This window comes from Trematomus bernacchii, unplaced genomic scaffold, assembly GCF_902827165.1.
Source record: "Trematomus bernacchii unplaced genomic scaffold, fTreBer1.1, whole genome shotgun sequence".
Taxonomy (NCBI): domain Eukaryota; kingdom Metazoa; phylum Chordata; class Actinopteri; order Perciformes; family Nototheniidae; genus Trematomus; species Trematomus bernacchii.
In genome coordinates this window covers 14,087,417-14,113,315 of record NW_022987689.1, presented here as the reverse complement: position 1 = coordinate 14,113,315, position 25,899 = coordinate 14,087,417, and the positions used below count along the sequence as shown (strand labels likewise).

General features: G+C 41.9%; 1 protein-coding gene across 3 annotated transcripts in view; it reads left to right on the top strand.

Moving 5' to 3' along the window:
- Positions 1-12,961, top strand: part of tnk2b (tyrosine kinase, non-receptor, 2b) — an 81,275-nt gene extending 68,314 nt beyond the window's left edge. For all 3 annotated transcript variants that reach the window (XM_034137950.1, XM_034137948.1, XM_034137949.1), the window contains 4 exons: positions 69-1,235; positions 3,696-3,791; positions 9,371-9,501; positions 10,434-12,961. In XM_034137950.1, coding sequence (XP_033993841.1) covers positions 69-1,235; positions 3,696-3,791; positions 9,371-9,501; positions 10,434-10,440 — 1,401 coding nt within the window. In that variant the 3' untranslated portion in view covers positions 10,441-12,961. The remainder of the gene's footprint in view (positions 1-68; positions 1,236-3,695; positions 3,792-9,370; positions 9,502-10,433) is intronic.
- Positions 12,962-25,899: the final 12,938 nt, after the last annotated feature.

Sequence of the window (25,899 nt, the reverse complement as noted above, 5' to 3'; positions counted from 1 at the left end):
ATGCAAAAAATGGTTTATCTCCGGTTCTAATCTGTAAAGAAAGTTTTAAATATTCTTTCTCCCCAAAGGTGAGCTCCATCAACAGCTCGGAGCAGCAGCAGGAGGAGGAGCAGAGCGGTGACCCAGATGAGACTCAGAAGGTGGATGGTGAGGGTCTTGTCTCCAGGAGTCCGGACAGATCAGGCTTTGAGGACAACCTCTTCCTCCCCAGCAGGCAGAGCCAGGTCCTGTCCTCCTCATTCTCGCAGTCAGCAGAGATCTTCCAAGAGCTCCAGCAGGAGTGCATGAGGAGGCTGAACGTCCCGACAGGAAGTACTACGCACTCAAACTTGCCGTCGTGGACCCAGGAGGGACACCAGCAGAGTATCCCTTCTTCCAACGAGGACAGACCCCAGATCCCCCCACGTGTCCCCATTCCCCCTCGCCCCATTAAGAGGGGCGACTACACCTCTCCTCGCTGGTCACGTGATCTCTCCCTGTCACCGACGCCGGCTGACACCACTGAGGAGGTTTTAGGCTCGACCCAGGAGCGCCCTCCTCAGATTCCTCCCAGGGACCCTTTGTCCCAGCCGGGCTCAAGGACCCCCAGCCCCATGGGCCTGGTGGTGGGCTCCCCTCAGCAGAGAATCTACTCTGCGAGCCCCACCACCATGCCAGCTCCCATATCCTCCTCCTCTGCACACACATACGGCTGCTACCTCTCCTCCTCTCCAGGTAAACTCATGCCCACCACTCACAGCTTTGCCTCGGATCCTAAATATGCTGCACCCAAAGTGATCCAGGCGCAGGGGAAGGACGCCAGCAAGGGCCCCTGTATCCTCCCGATAGTGCGTGACGGACGTAAAGTCAGCAATACACACTATTACCTTCTACCAGAGAGGCCCCCGTACCTCGACCGCTACGACCGCTTCTTCAGGGAGGCGGAGAGCTTGCCTGCCAGCGGCGTGGAGGAGAGACATGTACGACAGGCTAACACGGCCACTGTGAGACCAATGGTGGTCAGCAGCCAGACTCTGCAGGGACACACCCAGGGACAGGGGCTCGTCCTGCCAAGCGAGCTGAAGACTAATTTCTCCTCCAACAACAACAGCAGTCTGGGGGGCCCCCGGTCAGGGATGAAGACATCAGTCAGTCTCCCTCGCGTGTGTACAGAGGGGCTGACAGCAGCGGTGGTCCCCACGGCTTCCTGTATCAGGACAGACGGAGGAGGGAACTCAGCCGACAGGGTCAAAATGGTAAGGTTAGACATAAATAAAAAAATGTAATTTAGTAAGGGCAAAGGATATACATATAGGACACAACAGCATGATGAAATGACAACACCAGATTCAACAGAAAAAACCTAAAGAAATATATATTCAAAAAAAAAATAGGTAATTAAAAATAAATATGTAGACGACCACCCAAGAACCAAAAACACACATATTTAAAATTCCATATGATCACACTCTTTATTCAAGCTCATTTTGTCCCTTGTAATGTTGTCTTATGTTATGTAATGGTTAGTGCTATACATTTTCCCCCTAAAAAGTGTCTTTGGATGTGTTTTTTAAAAACCTAAAAGTGAGATTAGAGATATTTGGATGTCTTTTGAAACCTCTCATTTGGAATGCATAATTTTAGGATTTATATCATGAGCTGAGAGGTTATTTATTGCTTCACTAATTAAAGTGCTCAGCTCAGTCACTTTCTCCCTCATGATAGATAGTTTAGCACCATTAAAAGGTTGACCTTAAATCCCCCTTAATGACACTTTGATTGCTTTCTCTTTTTAAATGAGATTTTTTTAAAGTACAGCTCTTAAACTAGATAGCCATCAGTTCTTGGTTTCCCATCACTAGTATGAGAGAGTAATTCTTCCTTATTACAAGACAAAATATGAGTGCAATGTTCAGGGTCATTCAGTAGGATTGACTTTAATTGTAATGTAATAGAGTGCAGTGCCTTTTTGATACAACACTTGCTTGGTTCCTAATTTTGAATTCTCATAGTCAATATACATTTTACATCTCAACCTAAATATAAACATTTTGGTGCATAGTATATTTATTTGATCATTCTCTGAAGTGATTTTGTATGTATAAATCTTTTCTCTCCGTTTGATCCAAACATTTAGCTATTTACAATATTAAAGGGGCCCTATTATGCTTTTTGTTTTTTGTTTTCCCTTTCCTGTAGTGTGTTATAAAGGTTTTTGTGCATCACTATGTAACACTCCCGCTTCTATTAGCTTGTGCTCCTACACATTGTACGTGATAGGCTAAGGAGCGACTCATCTCTAAGCGGTTGACAAATCACAGCAGAGCCAGCCAGCTAACCAATCAGAGCAGACTGGGCTCAGAGCTTTTTACTTATTAAAGTACATCAACAAAAAAAAACTTTAATTCCCATCACAATGAAAAGGGCACAACAATCTTTAGCTTCTGATAACTTATTTGAAATAATGCTGGTGTTCTTTGAGGAAAAAGGCCATATCAATCTTAGCTGTGAATTGAATTAAAAAACCAAGTAACAAGTTTGATCGGTTTCTTTTTGCCGGCCACTTGATGCTGACACCAATTGAACTGGAGTCAGAATCACTTTGAACACCAGAGGCTGTTCATCGATCAAGCACTTGGTAGTGGATAGTGAGATAGATGCCCTGTGGATGTGGGGTCGAATATACTGCAGAGGAGTTCAATGCCAGAAGTAGAAATGAACTCTGCATTCACTTTAGATAATAGTGGAAGAAGTTGCAGAAAGTGATGTGGTCTTATTAGAGCTTTCAATTACATTTGAATATTTGAATAACAAATACATAAAAGTGACTATGTTGCTCGAAAGTGTTATCACACAGTGGGAGTTTAAGTGTTATCTTGTCAAAATTAGATCAAGTTTAAATATAATTTGCATAAACATAATCAGGAGAACATCATGAACAAATGGGGTATTGTTGAAAAAGCCTCATCAATCTGCCAGTGGATCTTATCATCCCTTCAGGTGAAGCTTAAAGTAAACAAATGAGCTTGGATAAGTTCCAAAAAAGGCAACAAGAAAGCATATTTTTAAGAAAAACAATATTGTGTTTAGGCCCTCTGGGATGTATTTGAAGAGACACTCTCTGAGATCCTGAATATGGATGAAGTCCAGCTACGTGCTTGCTGGGCATTCATTTAACATTTGCACAAAGAAAACCTTCAACAAATCGCATTATTCTCAAAAGGTTAGAAAGGCCAACTGTTTCAACTTATTAAACCGCTCGAGGACTTTCTGCCTCCTGCCTGTCATATCTCGACTGGGGAGGTTACAGTTTATGAGATACAATAAGGTCATTCCGGGACTCAAATCATCACAGCTGCCTCCCTGGGAAATAAAATACATTATTGGAACCCTAATATTCACTCTGGGCCTTAGTACTGACGACCAGAGTGAACCCTGTAAATCTTACATAAAGATAACAGCAAGAGTAAGGAAAACAAAAATACAAAAGAAGGATATTTATGTTGTGGAGTCGTCCATGTACTGAAGCAAGACCATGTGCATGTATGTGTTCCTATGCCAGATTTGTAACTGTAAATAAATGGATCTCAACAATAAGACCTGGTCATGAATGTTACAATTTCCATCAAGTGATGAAGAAATTATAAATCAGAGTGAGGGGAGTGTGTATGAGTGTATTTGGATGTTGCTTACACTGTTGACGTTGTGTGATTCAGGTGCAGGATGCAGTTCACGGTGTCACGATAGAGGAGTGCCAAGCCGCCCTCCAGAACCACAACTGGAATGTCCAAAAAGCTGTGCATTATCTCAAGGTGAGTGCATTCAATAGCAGAGTATGAACATTCTTAATGCACTATGCAGGTCACTAAAATCCTTCCTACATCTGCTGTTCATACTGGGCATCTGTAGTTTTGATACTATAGCTAGCTTAACTGAAAACACAGATTTTTTTTTTAAAACACTAAGCCAAAGCCTTTTCAGCTTGCAAGGAAGCTAAAGCTAACGGTATTTGAAGGTTCACTTATATCTGCTTTATTATCACTTTCTAAACTAATGTAATAGTAGCTAAAGCAGTTTAGCTGTTGAGCTAAAAGTACAAAAGTTAGCTAGCTAATGGTATTTAAAGTTAACTTATATCCGCTGTAGTATCACTGTGTAAACTAATTAAACAGTAGCTAAAGCAGTTTAGCTGTCGAGCTAAAACTACAAAAGTTAGCTAGCTAATGGTATTTAAAAGTTCACTTATATCCGCTGTAGTATCACTGTGTAAACTAATGTAACAGTAGCTAAAGCAGTTTAGCTGTCGAGCTAAAACTACAAAAGTTAGCTAGCTAATGGTATTTAAAAGTTCACTTATATCCACTGTAGTATCACTGTGTAAACTAATGTAACACTAGCTAAAGCAGTTTAGCTATCGAGCTAAAACTACAAAAGTTAGCTAGCTAATGGTATTTAAAAGTTCACTTATATCTGCTGTAGTATCACTGTGTTAACTAATGTAACAGTAGCTAAAGCTGTTTTGCTGTCCAGCTAACGCTAATGAAGTTAGCTAGCTTAAATTATTTGAAAGTTCATATCTGTCTTGAAAACACTATCTCCAGATGCATTTCTTTAGGAAGAACCAAAATAACTAGATCTTTGATTTTTAATCCCTCACATTTCAACCCAGTCTCACGGCATTTCGTGTTATTAGTCACGAAATTAATTTAATCTATTGATTCGTGTTCACCAACACGATTTTCAAAAAAATTTCGTGTCACACAGAACGATTTTAAATGCAATGTATTTCAATTGGTAGTATGTTTCGTGCCTGCAACACGTCTTTTTGTCCGGTCGGGTCTTGGAAGACCAGAAGCTGTGTGGTTCATACTGTAAAAACATGTTCTTACTCAATATCTTACCCTAAGCCTAACCCTATCCCTTTTATTTTAAATTGTATAATGTCTGAGTTTTTTTGCCGTCAGTGAGGAAAAGAAATGGGGCTCAGAGCCTCAGAATACTGAAATCTGTATTTTATGTCATCTTTTTTTCCTTCTAATTTGTTATTATTTGGTGCAGGCACGAAACATACTACCAATATAAATACATTGCTTCTAAAATCGTTCTGTGTCAGAATACTTAAATCTGTATTTTTTTAAATGTCTTTTTCCTTCTAATTTGTTATTATTTACATTGCTTTTAAAATCGTTCTGTGTGACACGAAAAAAATGGCGAAATCGTGTTGGTGAACACGAATCAATAGATTAATTTCGTGACTATAACACGAAATGCCGTGAGACTGTGTTGCACATTTTGTAGATGTTTGTTATTTAATGTTAATGACAGCTTCTCTCTATTTTACCAAGTATTTGGAGATTCAAAGGATACATCTGATAATCTTTTACTGTTTTTTGTAAGTTTTCTTTGGTCCATAGTATTGAAGTACCTTATAATAATTAACATTCAAGGCATGAAATAAATGATTAGATGCAATGTCAGGAGCAATAAAACTAATATTAGTGTAACTTTGTTATATCAAAAGTACGCCGCTGCACAAGATGGAGTCAGATGCGCCGGTGAAGATGGCCGCATTGTCTTTGTGCTCCTCTCCAACTTTGCCCATTTTCGTATTTTGTACATATTTCTTTTACTTTTGACGTTTTACTTTTAACATGGTTCGCAACATGCTAGCCGACCGCACCTACTCTGCCATACAATATAGCAGAGAGGAACTTTTCCAATTGCGAAACTTCGTGGACAATATTAACCCTCCGACAGACAATGGAGATTCACCATGGCTACCTGTTGCTGTTCTACCTGAGAGACGCAAGAAGAAGACAAAGCGAGGATGCCGGGCCGGGTTGCTGGTCAGACTGAGAAAACGTGAGAATCGGCCCCCTCTTCCGAGTATTCTTCTGGCTAATGTTCAATCCATTGAAAATAAGCTAGATGAACTCAGAAGCCGGATTGCTTTTCAACGGGACATTAAGAACTGTAACGTGTTAATTCTCACTGAGACTTGGCTCAACCCCGCTATCCCGGACTCCGCTATTGTCCCTGACGGATTCTCTATTTTTCGTCAGGACCGGACTGCAAACTCGGGGAAAAGTAAGGGAGGCGGTGTGTGTGTAATGACTAACAACAACTGGTGCTCAGATGTGAAGATTATTTCATCGGACTGTTCCGCACAGCTAGAGCACCTCATGATCTCATGTCGGGCCTTCCATCTGCCGAGGGAATTCACATCTGTTGTGATAACAGCAGTGTATATCCCGCCGCAGCCACTCGCCGACAACAACACGGCACTCGATCAGCTGTTTGGGTTTATTGATAAAACCGAGACTTCACGGCCAGATGCGGCGTTCGTTGTGGCCGGAGATTTCAACACCGCCAACATGAAGAAGGTTTTGCCAAAATATTACCAACACATCAACTTCCCGACGCGCGGGGGAAACATACTGGACCATGTTTATTCCCCTTTCCGGAATGGATATAAGGCTCTCCCTCGCCCTCCCTTCGGCAAATCAGACCATATCTCACTACTGTTGTTGCCTGCTTACAAGCAGAAACTTAAAAGGGACAGACCGATAACAAGGACAGTACAACGATGGAGCGAGGAGTCAGATTCAGCACTGCAGGATTGCTTTGCATCTACGGATTGGAGTGTGTTTGAGGACAACAACATCAACACACACACGGACACGGTCATCTGCTACATTGGGAAATGCATCGATGACGTGGTACCGAAGGTTTCTGTACGGACATTCCCAAATCAAAAGCCCTGGGTAAACGGTGAGGTGCGCGGCAAACTGAAAGCGCGCACTCTCGCGCACACAGCGGGAGATTTGGAGGAGTACAGGAAGTCTAGGTATGATCTCCGGAGAGCAATAAAAAATGCAAAGAGACAGTACAAAGAGAAGGTGGAATCTGACTTCAAAGGCTGTAACACTAGGAATATGTGGGCGGGACTAAGGACAATGACTGACTACAAAGGAGCAGCGGGGGGTGCTGCGGGAGTGTCTGCGTGCGCATCTCTCCCAGATGAGCTAAACAGTTTTTTTGCACGCTTTGAGAGCAGCCAGGCTGTGGAGGTACAGAGGGACCAGGAGCTACACTGCCCTTTTGTTTTAAATAGGGCAGATGTGTGTAAATCCTTTAAAAGGGTTAACCCACACAAGGCTCCTGGACCTGATGGCATCCCTGGCCGTGTTCTCAGGGTGTGTGCAGTTCAGCTGGCAGAGGTGTTCACAGACATCTTCAACAGGTCCCTGCTGCAGTCTGTAGTCCCCACATGTCTTAAACACTCCACCATCATTCCTGTCCCCAAAAAGACAATCATCACCTGCCCCAACGACTACCGCCCAGTAGCACTCACCTCCATCATAATGAAGTGCTTTGAGCGGTTAGTCAAATTATTCATCACCTCCTCCCTCCCTGAATCTCTGGACCCCCTGCAGTTTGCCTACAGAGCAAACAGGTCCACAGACGACGCCATAGCCCTCACCCTCCACACTGCCCTCTCACACCTGGACCCGAAGAACAGGAACACATATGTGAGAATGCTGTTCATTGACTACAGTTCAGCATTCAACACCATTGTGCCCTCCAAGCTGGCCATCAAGCTCAGAGACCTCGGGCTCAACAGCGCCCTCTGCGACTGGATCCTGAACTTCCTGACGGGCAGACCCCAGGCAGTGCGGGTGGGAAACATCACATCCTCCACCCTGATTCTCAACACCGGTGCCCCTCAAGGCTGCGTGCTCAGCCCTCTCCTCTACTCCCTGTTCACCCACGACTGCGTGGCCACACACAGCTCCAACACCATCGTGAAGTTTGCTGATGACACGACCGTCATCGGCCAGATCACAGACGATGACGAGACGGCATACAGAGAGGAGGTCGAAAACCTGACATCTTGGTGCCAGGAGAACAACCTCCATCTCAACATCAGCAAAACAAAGGAGCTGATTGTGGATTACAGGAAGCAGCAGGGAGAGGGACACGCCCCCATCGCCATCAATGGGACTACGGTGGAGAGAGTCAAAAGCTTCAGGTTCCTTGGGGTCCACATCACTGAGGACCTGACATGGTCTCTTCACACCACCACCATCACCAAGAAAGCTCGACAGCGGCTCTTCTTCCTCCGCAGGCTGAGGAGGTTCAAAATGGATTCCAGGATACTCTGCAACTTCTACAGGTGCACGATAGAGAGTATCCTCACTGGCAGCATGACGGCCTGGTACGGCAGCTGCACCGACCTCGATCGTAAGGCTTTACAGAGGGTGGTGAAAACTGCACAGCACATCACCAGGACGGAGCTGCCATCCATGGAGGACCTTTACTCCCAGCGGCTCAGGAAGAAATCACTACGGATTATCAAAGACCCCCATCACCCCAGCCACAAACTGTTCTTTCTGTTGCCGTCTGGCAGACGTTACCGCAGCATCCGGGCAAGGACAAGAAGATTCGGAGACAGTTTCTTCCCGCGGGCAGTGAGACTGTTAAAAAATTGAACTGTTGAAACAACTTCAAACATTCAACTGCTACTCAGTAGTATGTATCTAATACCTAATATATATATATCATTCCAATAACTTGTATATAGACTCATACTGCACTATTCCACATCATAACTTTATTTCATTTTTATAACTATTATTATTTTTGTATTGCTCTTGCTCTTATTGTTATTATGTTATGTTATTATGTTGCATTGTTGGAGAAGCCTGTGACATAAGATTTTCAACTGCATAATTACTCTGTAGCTATGTCAGATTGACAATAAAGAACCTTGAACCTTGAACCTTGAAAGGCAAACTGAGGTGGCAAAACAACACTTTGGATGCCAAAAGTGGATGCTTATTTTGCAGCAGTGCAATTACTGATAAAGTAGCTAAGTCCTCAGGGGTGACCATTGCTGTTCTGAGATCCACTGCATCTCAGAGTCCCTCTCTGTAGTCATTCAACATTTCTTAATGTCATGTTTGCTTTCTTGGTTCATCTAAAGTTATGATTAGTTCAACTGTGTTGAACCTTAAGGGGAAATCATGTCATTGCTGCTGCAAAGAGCCGGCTATAAATACAACATAAAGAGTCACTGATGTGTCTACAGAAGCATTCAGCCTCCTCTCAGATGCGTTAGGGGCCACAGTGGCAGGATGGAAGATGTGTTTGGATGGCAGTGGGCAAAAGGGAACACTTGAGTGCTCCTTAATAGTGGCGGTAAAGTAACAGAAGTGTGTGTTTGAACAGTAGGCTTAGCTAACCTAAGATTAAAATAATTTCCAAATGTGCTTACTGGTGCTGTAATCCCACTGCAGGAGTGTTTCCTAAAACAGTACAGCTCTTTCACCCCACTGCTGGTTCTTCATACAATGGTGTTCATCTTGGTTTGTTCTCCGTGTCTCTGTAGGTGGAGCAGTTGTTCTGTTTGGGTCTGAGGAACAGGTCAGAGTGTCGTGAGCTGCTGGAGATGTGCGATTGGAACCTGGAGGTGGCCAGCACTCACATGTTAGATAACTATGGATCCACAACAAGACTAAGGTACTTTATTCTGGAGCTTTGTTAGCTAAACTGGGGGTCATGACTTCCAATTTCAACTTTTGATCGGCTGTCCTTGGGGCTGTACAGAAAGTCTTCTTTGCCAAACAAAAAAAGTCCCCCCAAAGTCTTAGAGAAGCAATTGTATAGTATGTTACAAAAACGTGAAAAAAAACTATTTTGCCATTTCACAAAATGTTTGAAGAAATTCCATCACTGCGTTCCTAAGATATTGTGTTCATGACAATGGGACTGACGGGAAATCATAAAGCCTCCAGCCACTGCTCTGGTCAGCTCGGAGGCATAAAAAAGCAGAGCAGAGTCTGAATGTTATAATAATGTCATTATGGATGACGCTTTGAACTATCCGGTACAGCCTTAGCTTAACTCTTAAATAACGGACACACATTACTGTCCATCCATCCAGCTTTTTAAACTCTTTGGCGTTGTCACTTCGCATATCACCGTCATGTAATACTCCGTCCAGAGAGGAAATCTGTGTCATTGTGGAGTGAATGCTCATTGACCACATGTTTAGACGTCCTTTCCGGAAATGTCATTGTATCAGTTATGACTTTGCTCAAAAGTTATTTTAAAATCCGCTTCCTTGCTGGAGAATCTTCCAAATCTACACTACTGCAAGTTAAGTGAAAAAGTTTTGCAGCAGTATGATGCAATGATGGTATGCTTGTTATGATGCTAACAATCATATCTGGCAGCTAGACTGAGAAACTTCTCTGCTTTGTTGAACTTTTTCAATAGAAATGATATATACATTGGGAAAATATTTGTTAGCGTTCAATAATTTAATATGCATCTCACATTCAAAGCCTCCCAGTAAGACAATGCAAATATCATTCAAGTGAAATTAGGAGGATATATCATATCATCTCACGATTTCCTCAATCTTATCTAAATCTTCTTTATATTTGCAGACGGTGACAGGAATCTCAAGCTGCTGAGCTCAGATTGGAACTTCATCCTTAGAAAAACATCATCAGTGGAGGTGAATCTGCTCCTGAAGCCTTCCCATTAACGCTTCTGACCACCTCCAATCAGCAGACTGTTATTTGATCACGCACATTTTTACTGAACTAGCAGAGAAAAGTCTTTATGAAGGCTCCGTTCATACCTAATATGGACAAAGGAATTTATCCTGGGGGTAAAAAAAGAAGACTTTGACTTTCAAAGACAAAAAAAGACACTTGTGAGTTGGATTTCATTTGATCAGCCTGAAATGTGCCATCATGACAGAGTCACAGATGCTGGGTGCTACTGTGTCAGATCCTCTCCCTGCTGACCGACTTTTTTTAGTTAATAGCCAGTTTTAAGCGATTCTGAAAAGGCCAAAACGAGTTAAAGAGCACAATATACACAGCGGCACTTCTAAGAAAAGGTCCTTACTTTGTCATAAGGTCATTTTATTGTCAAAATATGCCAAGAGCTGGTTTCTCATTTAGGGAACAGTGTCAGAATATAACCCAAATACCTTATATCCAGATATTGCCACTGCCAAGTAATGGACGAAAAATACAAAGTTAATACTTAAAGGGCTGTACAGGTATTATACTACAGGACATATTATCGATAGTTTACAGTAATAAAAACTGCTGTGGATATGAAAATTCGACTGAAAGACAAAATGCTGCTGCAAAAGAAACATTCAGACTTTGTTAAAGTAAAAAATAAAGATCATATCCTCAGTACTTTTTTAAGAATACATGAAGTATTGACATCTCTAAGAGACAAAAGTAAAACCATCCCAGTTACAACGTAGATCATAAGAATACATCTAAATAGAAAAGAAGGAAAGTGGTTACATTCACATATTTAAAGACCCACAAAACTGTCTAATATATATAAGGGTACAAACCTAATGTGTTAATTTACAAAATATTGATATTTTATTTTAATATATTTCGAACACAATGCTCAGAGACAAGAGAGGACCCATAACTGGGAAGGTCATTTTCTGAATTATTTAAATCTCTCCTTGAGCTAAACACTGATCCATGACTTGCCACATGTGGCTGTAAATAAATAAAAAGAGCAGGCAGTGGGAACTACACCTCAGACAGTCTCTCCTCCCCTCTAAGCACGAACATAACTCCTGCACATCAGCTGACAGCTCCATCCAGCTGGGTCTCTGCACACTGCGTTGGCAGCTAATAACAGCCACGCAAGTGAAATCTACCCCCAGGCACAGATCCTGTCTCATAATCATCACTTCAAAACCACAACTGTGATATTTCGGTCTGCGGCTTTGGGGGGGGTAATCATTTTAAAACTGTGAGGACGTGTCAGCTCGCTGCTGGACGTGACCATACATTTTCTCACTGGGTATTGTCACAGTACTGCCCCTCGGCGATGAACATAAAAAAACTGTCAGGCATGACATTTCACTCCAGATTCAGTCTGTTGGACTCTAAGAAGGAAGGGAAATAAAAAGGCACTCCACATGCTGTGACTTCTATGCACACCTATTCAAAAAGATGCTTTGCTACAAACAGCCCCTTCAACCCCAGTATAACAGGTTTGAGCCCGATGTGATTGGGCAGATACTCCAATAAAGAAACCACAACAGGCCTGCTACCTGTGTGGAATACTAGGAAAATAATGTGTATATTTCTAAAGAATGCACAGGACTGATTTTGGATGACAACCTCCTGTTTTCTCCCGTGTGCAATAAGGCTGCTGTAGAACCTCTCATTCTGTCCATCCATCAATACTTTCATCTCTGTCTCCATGTATTTTAAGATAAGATAGAACTTTATTGATCCCATTGTCCAGGGAATTACAGAAGAGGATCAGCGCCAGATGGAGTCTTTTATAGATCTGACTCAAAGTAAAAGAGAAATCCGAAGATAGTCGGATTCTGACTTTTTTCTCTGAATTCTGATTTCATTCAGATCTCAAAAATGTTTACACTGGTTGCCCTAACCCTAGTGAATGAATGCACAGAAAACACCTTTTCTAGTAGTAAATGTTTCAGTTTTCCTCCATATATTAGGAAGTTTGTCTGATCAAGATGCAATTTGTGCCAATCCCCCCCCTCTGATGTGGTGAAGCTGCTTGTTAACCAGTGCGTGAGGACAGCTTGATGAGGCCTCCACAGTCCCTCCATGTTGTTTGTTTTGTACCCAGCTGCTGTAGTTGTTCTGAAGGACTGAAGAGAACCTTGTGGTGTTATGATCGACCCAAAGCAACATTTCCTGTTGTGGTGTTGACACTCTGACGTTAGAAAAAGTCATTCTTATTGTCGCTGTTTTTCCTTCAATCCAACCTGCCATTTCTTCCTCATTTGTATGTATGTGCTTCCCTGAATATGTTTTATTTTAAAATGCCTACTGTACAGTTGGTTTTCATTGTTCCTGTCTTCCTGGGTTGATGGAAATGTTTAAGAGAAGTTCATGCTGCCGAAGTTATAAATGTATTTTTTATTAAAGATATGAATTATTTTTTACTCCTTCTCTTCAGTTTCTTTGACTTTTTCCAGACTTAATTATCTTTGTTACCATGAATTGAAATGCTTAAGAGCTTGTATTTAAGTTGTTTGTGATTATCATCGGTTGTTGGCAACAAATGTATAATGCTGAACACTTTATAGATCATTCATTCAAGAAAATGAGTCGTCAACAACAATTAGCGTCGCTTTGAGCTAATCGCTAATGCAATGACTATCAAATTGCTGATGTACTGCATAGAGGGTACATTCAAATGTTTACCATGGGAGCCACATTAGCTTAATGCGATTTTCGAATGGGCTCCAAACACAACAAACAGCTGACACTAATGGTAGTGTAATTATTTGGCAGGTATTGAGAAGTTGTAATTTATGATGTTGCTGAATGAGGGGTTAAGGATCACCACTACTCGTCCCTGTCAAGAACAGCAAGGCCTGTACCAAATGTCAAACCATCCACCATGCTGCAAACTCCAATACAGAAAAATGTAGCCAAAGTTTCAAAAATGACCATACAACTGGCTTCCCATAGACCCCTTGTTTAAATTCACGACTTTACAACAGATACAAACATGTTTACAGTTTTGTGCGTTTTGTGGTACCATTGGAATTAAAAAGCAAAGCCCGGGAGTGTCAAGATGGCAACAGCTGGAGCCACACATGTTTAGCTTCATAAGTCAAGGACACTCAAGTTTCCTTCGCATTAAGTGTATTTGCTCTTTGCTAATCGCGAGGTAAAGCCTGGAGCCTTGCTGTGAAAATGTTCTCTTAGACATTAAAGGTGAACAAGCTAGTTAAATTACGTTTCTCTTGTTACCTCCCATGCTAGCTAGCGTTGCTTCATACTGCTGGCCTCTGATTGGTTGATTGATTGGTCAAAGTTAAAATGATTTGAAGTTCCAGCGCTTGGTGACAATTTCCAGCATTGTGCAACACCGTGGGTAGCGGCGCTCTCTCCATTGAAACACATTACAGTTCCATTTTACCGCTCGTCATGTGATGTTGAGTTAATGTTTTTGACAGTCTATGCAATCCACCCAACAGCTGATTTATATCCGACTGATCCAAATAGACCAACCTGCTCATGGTCCCCTCTTGTCAGTGGGATTTGTTAAATGGAAGCAGGAACATATGACATTTTTTTGACAAATGAATAATTGGCGGATTAAAAAGTAATAGAAAACATTGTAAAGGGCAACCCTAAACGCCTACATGTGCAGTGAACATTTGACGGTGAGTAACTTTATAAGTAGTTGTCCTCTCATTCCCCGTGTGACGGATCAATGTGAATCAATGATGCTGTTTGTGTTTGTGATCATCGACGTTCCACCATTGCGAGGCCATGAGCCCCGTGAGAGAAAGAGCTCAGACCTTGCATGTGTTGACCGTATTGATCATCAGACACATCCATTAATTCAACACTATGGTTCATAGGTCATGCATTGATTCCGACGTGTTAAGACCTAAATGAATCACACACTCATTTGTGTATAATGATACGGCTGGAGTCCTTATGCTGAAAAAGGTCTTTGGGTCAATACAACTTTATTACGCAATAAAACTGGAACTTTACTAAGCGAAGAACAGCCGGTTAGAAATGCAAAACACTGCTGAACTTTTCCCCCCTCCTCTCCAAACATTCAATACCCAGGACACCTCTGCTTAATAATGAGATACGCAGAAGACCCTCCATTCGTCTTAGTGGTGTGTTCAGTACCATTACTCAGTTCCAGGGCAAGTTATTAATGCCTGTTGTTCCAGATGGGCATTGGAGCAGAGGGCTCACAGGAATCCCCGGAGAAATTACTGTGGCTTTCACAAAAAAGATCAGGGTAAATAAAGAGGGAGGAGATATAAAGCATAAGGAGGAGATGTGCAGAGGAGCAGATAAGAACTCGAAAAATAAATCCTCCAGCATTTTTATATTTATATATGCGTGTCTACTGTTTGCTCTATAGAATATGATTTCTCACCCTCTTTTTTTAAGAAAGTATATTTTCCCAAGGCTGTCTTATTCTATCATCCCCTTTGTTTTTCTTCAAGCTCAGATCTCAACCTACAGTATACGCAGAACTCATTGATGTGGGATGGATGGGAGAAAGACAGGGTGACGCTTTAGAGTCAGAACAACTCAAAAGAGAAGGATGGATTATTCAGTAAAGCTATACTCCCTCAATATCTGTTGTATGTATATCAAAGTCCCACATTACATGAGGAAATCATATGCGTGGAGTCTCTTTGGAGCAATTGACTTAATGACCTAAGAACGTGTAACATGTTTTTAAAGCCCGGGTGTGATTGAGCATATTCATGCCCATTATATTGGCACATTATGTGCATGTTCCCTCTCTTGACCTCTGCTCATATTGTAATTGGATTTTCGGAATTTCCAATACATGTGCATATTGAATAGAACAGCTGCACGTGTGAGATGTGCGATAGGAGTGTGATAGTATGAACTGTTAATGGAAATGAAGCAGCATGGTTTCATGTGTGTAAAAGTGCATTAATATAAGAAAGCTGTGATGTTCATATTCATTCCACTTTTTGCCTTATGTTAATCACGTGTGTACTGCATAATGATTGGCTCCATTATATGCAGTTACATTTTCTCTGACTTGCTTTGTCATATTGAGAACACGTTTTACTAATAGAGATGGTGTGCTGCCATTCATATATTGCCCGAGAGTCTAGGGTCCGTGACAGTTTGTTTTCATCTGATTTCAAATAAACAAAGTCTTGGTTTTTAGAATATTAAACTTGTTTCGCCAAATTCAGATGATAAATGCAACTTTGAAGCTTGTAAAGGCATAATTACAAGCGGTAACTTAACGTCACAGCAGGCATAACAACAGCCGGCGTGTCTTGTGAGTGTTTCCCCGGGAAACAAACACAATACACACAGACGCGTCACAGATTATTTTGCGGTATTTGGCTGCCTAACGAAATCATGTACGCAGCTCACAACGTAACTAGGAGTCTAGTGGACGGTATCAGTACTACAAGTATTATTAAATACGTTGTTTATAAATGTAGGGCCGCAAAAAGAGGAGGTGGGGGCCGCCATTTGCCCATCCCTGCCCTAGACCTTAACAAATAAGTACGTTTTTTTTTTCTCAAATAGGATAATTTATACCATAATAGGTTACTTATGTAAATCTGTACACTTAACAATTTTATAGTTTGGTGCATCATGCATAAGGGAAAGTATACTTTTCTTGTATTTACCAAAAAAACAAGTAAGAGTATAGCATGCCACAAAAATTGTCATAAATATGTCATACATTTTTCGACATACTGTACGATGACATTTTTTCTGAAATTACAACATACTTGTATGTTTTTTATAAAATGTCGACATACTATACTATGTCTTTTTCTCTCATGTTTTCAACAAACTATACTATGCCGTTTTTTGTCATCATTCTGACAAACTATACTCTGATCCCAGACGGCGACGAAACGACTACAGAGAGGAGGTCAGAGCCCTGATATCTCATATTTGTTCTCATGATTTTGACATACTATACTATGTAGTTGTTCTGAAATGTCTACATACTATACTATGCCAGTTTTTCCTCATCATTTTTTAATACTTAATATGCCGTTTATTTCATATTTTCGTCATAGTATAATATGCTGTTCTTTCTAAAATGTTCGACTTTTCCCATTGTTTTCTAGTCTTTACGCTAAGCTAAGCTAACAAACTGCTTGCAAAAGCTTCATATTTATCAAACTAATCATTAAAACCTATATAACTATGTCCCTTGATAACACTTGATCTTCCAATCATGAAATATATCTTACAAACAGTGGTTAAATGATGGATGATCAGTTTAGATCAGGGGTAGGCAAGTAAGTTTGGCCGTGGGCCAATTTTTTTCTGAGCCACTAGATGGCGGGCCAGAACATAATCAAAGCCTAATTCAAGGAATTAATTTTGGTAAGAGGGCGCAGCGCCCCTGTTCCCTGGTTCAGAAAAAACTCTGATATCGCTGATAACCCTCCCCATCAACACTTTAATTTACCTGGTTCCCCACAACCACACATTTGCCATATGTGACCCGCTCTATCGAAATCAGTCGGAAGTCGCAACGGCTCATTTAAAAATAAACGTGGATTTGCGTCAAAAACTCGTTTTTCGGGGTTCGGGTGTTTTGTTTGATTTTAACTAAACAAAGTCTTGGCTTTCAGAATATGAAACTTTTATTTCCAAAATCACACGATAAATACATGTTTGAAGCTTGTAAAGGGAAGATGACAGCTCTCACTCGCCACTCTGCTCTTCCAAAGCGCCGCTTCCCCTCCCTCCGGCTGAAATTATGAATGTAAGCGTATAGTGATCATAGATAACACGGCAGGGTCCGTTACAGTTTGTTTTCATCTGATTTCAAATAAACAAAGTCTTGGCTTTCAGAATATAAAACTTGTTTCGGCAAATTCAGATGATAAATACAACTTTGAAGCTTGTGACGGCATAATTACAAACGGAGAACGGAGTAACTTAACGTCACAGCAGGCGTAACAACAGCCGGTGTTTCTTGTGTGTGTTTTCCCCGGGAAACAAACACAATACACACAAACACACACACACATACACACACACACACACTCGCGAGCTTCCCCCAGACCAGTAATCCAAAGCAGTAATGTCACTCTCCAAAGGTCTAAAGAGGAAAGTTGACGGTGAAAACAGGGCATTTAAAGAGGAATGGACAGCGAACTATGCGTTCATCCTACCTGGTTTCATCAATGCAAAGCCGTTGTGTCTTATCTGCAATGAAGTTGTGGCTGCTTGCAAAGAATATAATATTAAGCGGCACCACGAGACGAAGCATGACACCTTCAAAGTGGCCTTTCCCCCCAAGACAGAGGCACGAAAGCGCAATATTGAAGCACTGACAGCAGGTTATGCGCACAGCAGCAGGATCCTGGTGCGAGGCCTCACAGCCCAGCAGAAAGTGACAACCGCGTCCCTAAAGGCGTCGTGGGTGCTCGCAAAGCATAACCGGCCATTCACTGACGCAGAGGTTTTCAAGGAGGTGATGGTGACTGTTTTGGAGGAACTGGCCACCGACAAGTCCATGGATGGTGTCATTGCGTCAGTGAAACAAGTGTCCCTCTCTGCGAGGTCCGCTATACGCTGCATAGAAGCACTGTCGGACGCTGTGCAGGGGGTAATCATCAAGGGTCTCAGTCAAGCCAATTACTTTTCCTTAGCCATTGACGAGAGCACTGACAGTACAGATGTAGCCCAGTTGTGCGTCTATGTTAGATATTTTGATGGAAAGGAGTTCAGGGAAGAGCTGCTGTCTCTTATTCCATTAGAAGGGCACACCACTGGGGACGTTATATTTACAAAACTGGAAGAGTTGTTTAGGCTGCATTCATTGTCATTTGAGAGGGTTAACCTAATCGTGACAGACGGGGCTCCTGCTATGGTGGGAAAGCACAGAGGTCTGGTAAGCAGGTTGAAGGAGCACGCCCCCCAAATGCATGGACTGCACTGTCTCATCCACCAGAGTGTCCTTTGCGCCAAACTCAGTGGTGAGCTAAAGGAAGTTATGGACAAAGTGATGCGTGTCATTAATTTTGTCAGGGGTACATCAAGCACCCAGCATCGGCTTTTCCGACAACTTGTGGCTGAGTCAGAAGAGGCCACCCACGATGACCTGCTGCTTCACAATGACGTGCGCTGGTTGAGCAAAGGGAAAGCGTTGGACCGCTTCTGTGCGCTACTGGATGAGGTCAAGGCGTTTCTTAGATTGAGCAAGATTAGGGCAGCAGCTGACCACCTTGCCCTTCTGGGAGACGAAAAGTTCATGTCCAATGTAGCATTTTTAGCGGATATATTTGGCCACCTAAACCAGCTTAACCTGCAGCTACAGGGGAGAGGCAAAACCATAGTGGACATGGTTGAAAAGCTTGAATCCTTCACGAGGAAGCTGGAGTTGTTCGAGTCAGACATATCCACTGGCAGGCTCCTCCATTTCAGTACACTAAAATCACAGGCACTGGGACAAGTGACAGAGCTTATGGTGGACTTCATCAAGCAGGTACGGGCCAACTTCACGTCAAGGTTTGAGGACTACTCCATCCCAAAAGACATCATTGCCTTTGTACGCGATCCTCTCACAGTCCGACCAAGTGGAGACTTCACCTCCCAGGCGAAACAAATGATCCCCTCCTTAGACGAGGCTGCATTAGAAATGGAGCTAATTGATTTTCAAACAAGCTCCCTGGTCAGCGATGCGCTCAGAAGTGCGGAGTCTGTGAGTGCCTTTTGGGTGGGAAGCTCAGAGGAATATAGCACGATCAAGAGACTCACATTTTATGTGCTCACAATGTTCCCTTCCACCTATACATGCGAGTCGTCCTTTTCTTCAATGAATGCGATAAAGACGCACGAGAGGAATCGATTGACGCATAAAAACCTTGAGAACTGCCTGCGGATTAAAGTGACGTCCATATCACCAGATATCCAAAAAATAGCGACCGATGGGAGATGTCAGTTTTCACATTAAGTGAGTACCAAGCCTGTCGTAATTGTATTTAATAGCCTAATTATATTTTTTATATTTTTGAATTAATGGCTCATTGTAATTATTATCCCTAATGTAGCGTGCTCTGTCGTTTCAGGAGCATATGCACCACCACTCCTCGCCCTCCATGATCAAGTGGCTTCTCCAATTTTGTTGTCAATGTTTTGACTGAACTTTGTTACTGTTCACATATAAGTAAACATTACGTTTGAATGATTTAGTGAGCTGGTGTTATTTTTTTCAAACCACACACCGAATGTTGGCTATTTCAGCACCACGTGCTGTCCACCTATTGATCCACTATCAGCGTCAGTGCACCCCGCTGCCTGATTGTGCCTGTGCTGTATGTCATTCCTTCTCAACATGGATAAAAGTACAATAAGCATTCTTCAGGTGTAGGTAGATTCTCTATTCAGACATTATAGCCTACACAGTATATGTGCGACTGTCGGTCCGATGTTGAAAAAAAAAAAAAAAAAATCTCAAAATATTTTTTTATTTTTTATTCTCAAAATGACGGGCCAAATATTATTGCTGGCGGGCCAACAATGGCCCGCGGGCCGCCTGTTGCCGACCCATGGTTTAGATTATGGAAATTGTCTTTGAGTATTATGAAGATCACCCTATGAATACATTTATCTTTAGTTCTTAGCTTGCAAACTAGTTTGTACTCCCAGACAATTTAAGTTCCTAATTTGGCATCAACATCTCATCCCCAGGCAGGAAGTGAGGACATATTCTTATCAGAGGGACACCATACAGGAGTGGACTCCAAACACCCAACTATGCAATCAGAATTCTCGCAGATATGTTGGGTCTGGCAACGTTTCCTACCTGTGAGGACAGAATATTTAATATTCTTTGCTATTTTAAGGGTACATCTCGCCTGAAGCTGTTCTGACCGGGCAATTACTCACATTGTGCCATCAGAATATCAATCAAGCCAAACCGGTGTGGAGCCCAGGGGAAACAGAAGAGCTCGGAGACTGCAAACTAGGTAGAGTGTGCATTCCTGCACAAACAAACTCTGTGGGCATCCTGTCCTGCAGGAAGAAAACAACAACTTGTGTGCTCCTGGCATATTTGCGATTCTCTTTCATCGACAGATGCCATCGATTTACTAACATCAGCTTCTCCAACACCACAGAAACAGAGATGCTGAAGGCCTCAATTGGAAACACAACCTGTCTCTTGTTCCTGCCAGCTTCTATTCAGTTTAACCTGCCAGCCAGAGCAGACGTAAGTGCCACACACTATCCAGTCTAGTGACACCAAACTGCCCAACAATCTCTACAATATCTCTTGGCAAAATGATCACTGAATGTTGCTGTGAAAATGGCCTCCTGCTTGTTTAAATTCAATTGCATGAGTGACACCTACCATTTTACGTCAGTCAATACTTTATTGTTGTTTCGGACAGATAGGTGGCAGTTTGTTTACTAAGACCCCTTCTGGCCCGAAAAGCAGTTGGTTTTTTAACATTTCTCCAGAATCCAAGGTCTGTATTCCCTGACACTTAAGTATTTTGATGGACCTTAACTTCGGCTGGACAACTTCCTTAATAATGCAGACTTGTCTTGATTGACAAAGAGAAAAGCTTACGAGGATTAAGACTAACCTATGTGTTTGTTAAGTGTAAGACATGGAACATATTTGGCTGTAATTGCTTGCGGCACTTTGACTGGGGGCGGCACAAGCGCAATACATTTTTTTTGCCAATTTGCACGGAATTTCTTATAGTGTATTGTTGTTGTGGGTCGAAGGGGGCGCGGCCGCCCTTATGACACAGCAGGCAGCTCAGCTGGGATGGAAGGTCTCACACTCGAAGAAGGGCGGGGGGGATCTCAGGTCGCCTCACTAGAGAGAGAGGGGGGTGGCGGGTAAACTATCTTTATCAAATAAACCCTTTTGATGTTCAGAAAGTAGTACTGCAATTAGTACAATTAATCTCACGCCTCAAAATGCCACCAAATTCATTCCTACAATATAAATAGTTTTGCAGATATATATTTTTCCTGGCCTGGGTTGTATGAAACAATAAATAATTATTTAAAAACTGAAAATGACGGCAAATTGGTATAGTCTTGACCTGCAGTTGACAGTGTTGGGGGAGGGGTACGCTATGCATTGATTCTCGGGTCGAACATTAATACCTACGGTGATCGAGAAAAAAAGGCACAAGGCATCAGGTGCCCAGTTTAGAAAGAAAAGGAAAGAAGAAGAAGAAGAAGAGAAACGCTCAAAAGATAAAGGTATGTATGCATCTGTAACATCTCATTTATTTAGTTGGGCTATATTAAGCTTGTCATTCAATTATGCCAGTAACCTTAACTCCAGTGCTGCTTGTTAGCGGCCTGTGTTTCGTCGTCAGTTCAGCAACTAACATTGGAATAATTCAAACCGTCTTACTTCAAAACGATAATGTGTAACCCTGCAATAAAAACGTTATAAACAACCACTATAACCGTTATTGATTTTGTCACCTTAATTTAGCAAACACGAAAGGTGCACCGCCCAGGGCACCATATCAGCTTGAACCGCCACTGCACCTTGGCTCCAAAACAAAGAATGATCCAGTTATGAAAAGGGTACTCTAACATTGTGTGTATCCTCACCAAATATTAAGGAAGGGAAGGAAGTAATTGGCTTTGGATAACGTTAGGATACAACTGTGTCTAGTAAGCTAACTAACCAGACATGCTTTTGTCAGCAGGATCTGAAGAGCAGAAAAATATATTGTTAATCCATTCTCAATACGTTTCTTCCAACTCTTGAGATACCCATTGTAATAATATAGTACAACCCCATGCATACTGCATCAGCATGTGGGTGTACAGAAAGGCTGCTAAACTATGATTGCACAATCACATTACACAGCTCTTGCACAGATTTTGTAAGTGTGCATTTGCCTATGATGATTGCCAAAACAATTTATCATCACTCGTGATGATTGAGTGTCTTAGTTTTTCTAAATCCAGCCTTATTGTCACTGCAAACCGCTTTTTACGGCAATACAAAACGTTTTAAATTATACTCTGCTACAGGAATCCTGACGCACTCAAATAAAACAGCACTGTAGAGACTTGTTCCTGCATTCATTAATATGAGTTTCTCCCAATTATAGGCTGCAAAATAGATATACAGATATAATTTAAGATGCATTAGCCAATAGGTCATAACTATGAAAATGTTAATTATTTAGATGCATCATGGGCGTCTTGTGAGTTTATGGTCACTTTTAGGACTGCGCTGCTGATCTCTGGTCTTATTTATGGGCAAAAGCCGAGCTGCTGAATAGTGAAATAGTTACAGATGGTAACAAAAGTTTATATCTGAGGGGACATAAGTGTGCCTATTACTAAAATATTTTTTATTAGGTGTACTGTATGTGACACTGCAACACTTTTGACATGATCCTTGAAATTCTGATGAAAATTATACAAATGTTCCCTCACTGTATAACAGATAATAATAATAATAATAGCTTGCATTTATATAGCGCCTTTCAAGGGACCCAAGATCGCTTTACAAGTAATATAGCAAAAACAAACATAACAAAATAAAAGTCAGACAGACAAAACAACAGATCGATTAGGGGCCGAAAGCCTTGGCCAAGACAGGCCATAATCACCTTCTTAGGACTTCTGAATGTCTTGCATTATTTTAACCCTTTTTCTCTGTGGTTTCACATATTTTTCTAATCCTTGTTCAAGACGGTTCACACAGATCTCACAAAAAGGCCCAAACCATATTTGTTAATCAAATGGAAATCATCTTTTTACAGATGATAGAAAGTGCTGCATTATTTTGAATCTTAAAGGGCCCATGTCATGGCCATTTCCACTGATCATAATTACATTGTTGAGGTATACTAAAATAGATTTATACTGTGCAATTTTCCAAACTCACATTGGTTTTGCATACAGCATCTCTGTCAAGTATGTGTATTCAGTAGTATTCACTCTCTCCACTAAACGACTCGTTGGAGCTCTTGCCCCCCCCTCCCTGTGAGCCTAGTGTGCTCCGATTGGTCAGCTCGGCCACTCTGTTCTGATTAGTCAACCACCAGAGAGGCTCCGCCCGCTTTTTTCGGGGAACATCAGTCTTATAATGGCGTCGGTACAGCCGTATATTTTATACGCTAACTAACCGAACTGTACCTACAACTGTTGTTATAGAAGAGTGTGACGGCCCCAGGGCCTTTGTGCAGGTGTGTTGCAGGTCTTACGATGGGGTGGAGCTGAAGAGGCTAATCAGCGCGATCACGGACACCTCCGTAGCCGAGGTGCTATTAAGCCCAGCTGCCCGGAGTCACTCGGCGGCCCGTCTCTCTCCAAAGCGGCTCGGCGTCCCCGTCATGTATTGTCCGCCAGGATCTGGCTGGACGAAATCAAATGCAAATCACAAAATATTAGAGAAACTTAGTTGTTTTAGATTCGTTAGTAGTAGTTGTGGTAGGAGTGTGGATCTATCTAATGAACAGCTTGCCAGCTAATATGCTAACCTAGCTTTCTTGTTTACTTTGGTAGCTAACACGATATGAACGCTAGCTCGGAGGAACGGCAACTATAATGTAGTGTAATAAAACTACTATGAACAAAAGCTAGTGGTTCATATTAGGCTTGCAATAACGTGTTTATAATTGCAATCTTATACGGGTATTCTGCTACGTTCGGTAATACATTGTAACTTGCATGAATACATTGTTTTGCGCTAGCATACAGCTAGCCTCGTTAGCTATACATGCAGTATGTACATGTACTGTCACAATGTACGGTAAATCACCCGGAGTATACTGTATGAGTATTCCGTGTGTGTGACTGCAGACATTCTCCTGCCATGACAAACATGTAAGGCCATCTGCTGACATTGTAGTTGATATATTTAAACGCTAGCAACGTAGCATAACACAAATGTTTTTCCGACCAAACCCATGTCTAGCTCCGTCGGTTAGATCGGTAGCATACACGCTACGCCAGTTATAATGTAATTACGTTTCGCGACTGACCGCACGGCAAATCACCCGGAGTATTCTATAAATAGGTATTTTGTGTGTGAATGCAGACATTCTTCTGCTATGAGATACATGTATGCAAGGCCATCTGCTGATATTAGAGTTGATATATGGAAACGCTAGCAACTTAGTTAGCACAGTTAGCACTGTGTCAATGGCTTAGCAGTCCAACACAGTTTACACATTTAAACAGTCTTGTTTGATAAATACACAAATAACAATGCAAACTTACAGGTTGTGTACCCGAATCTTCCCCTGCTCCAAACGGTCCAAACAAACTAGGAATAGCATCGTCCTTCAGTTTCAAATGCTGTGCGTATCCGGCCTCAAACTGGGCAATGTTTTGGAAGCTTTTGTCTGTGAAATGCCGGTTCTTCGAACCTCTGAAGGAACAGTGTTAAAAATAAATGTCAACCACTGACTTCGTCGTGGTTCTTCCGTCGGTAGGACAAACAGCTCAGATTTCTCCTCACATTTCAGGAAACAGGTCCTTGGCAGTGGCATGACTGGATCGATTGTGAACTGAACCAGAGCTTCCAACAGTAAATGTTAGGCTGGCAGAGGGTGCGGCCAGCGCCGCTGGGTGTGGCCATAGCTCTTCGGGATTGGTCCATTTCGTTCCGGGTACCGCATGACATCAGGCCGTACCCGGAACTAAATGGAAGACTCAAATGGGCAGTGACGTATCTCCAACGAGGCGTTTTAGGGAGGTATTTTCTGTGTTAGAGTTTTACTCGCTACAGGGTGTACTTTGAGGGTTTTGACTCTGCACACCGTTTACATGCATAAAAACCTTCATAACACACAAGGGGACGGGTAATAACCGGAAAAGCATGACATGGGAGCTTTAAAAAGCACCTGAGTAGCTCCTTTGCACTTCTCTTCAATCAGCCATCGTTCCATATCCATTATTTAAAGATACCACCTCTGTGTTCTGAGTATTTCTCAGTAGAGGTGCGGAGTGCAGCAGGGTTTCTTATCTCCGTTATCTTTGGAGGAAAGAATACAATTCATGCAGAAGTAGACTTTTTTGTCACACACTATAACGTGACATTTTAACAAATGGAACAGGCATATAGCACAAACCAGTTCTTGTTGAAAGCTGTTTTTTTGTTTCGATCATGTAATGAAGAATTGTAATGGAGTTCAGAGATTTCAATACAAATACATTTTAATTAAATAAAAACATTTTATTGAGTGGCTGAATACTTTTTTTGACTTCTTTTAGTCTTACAGCATTTATGGATCTAAAGACGACTTATATTTTAAAGTGGCCCTAATATGCTAATTTTCAGGTTCATATTTGTATTGAGTGTCTTTCCATGCTTTAATGTTCAAAAAGCTCTTTATTTTTCTCATACTTCCTGTGCTGCAGCACCTCT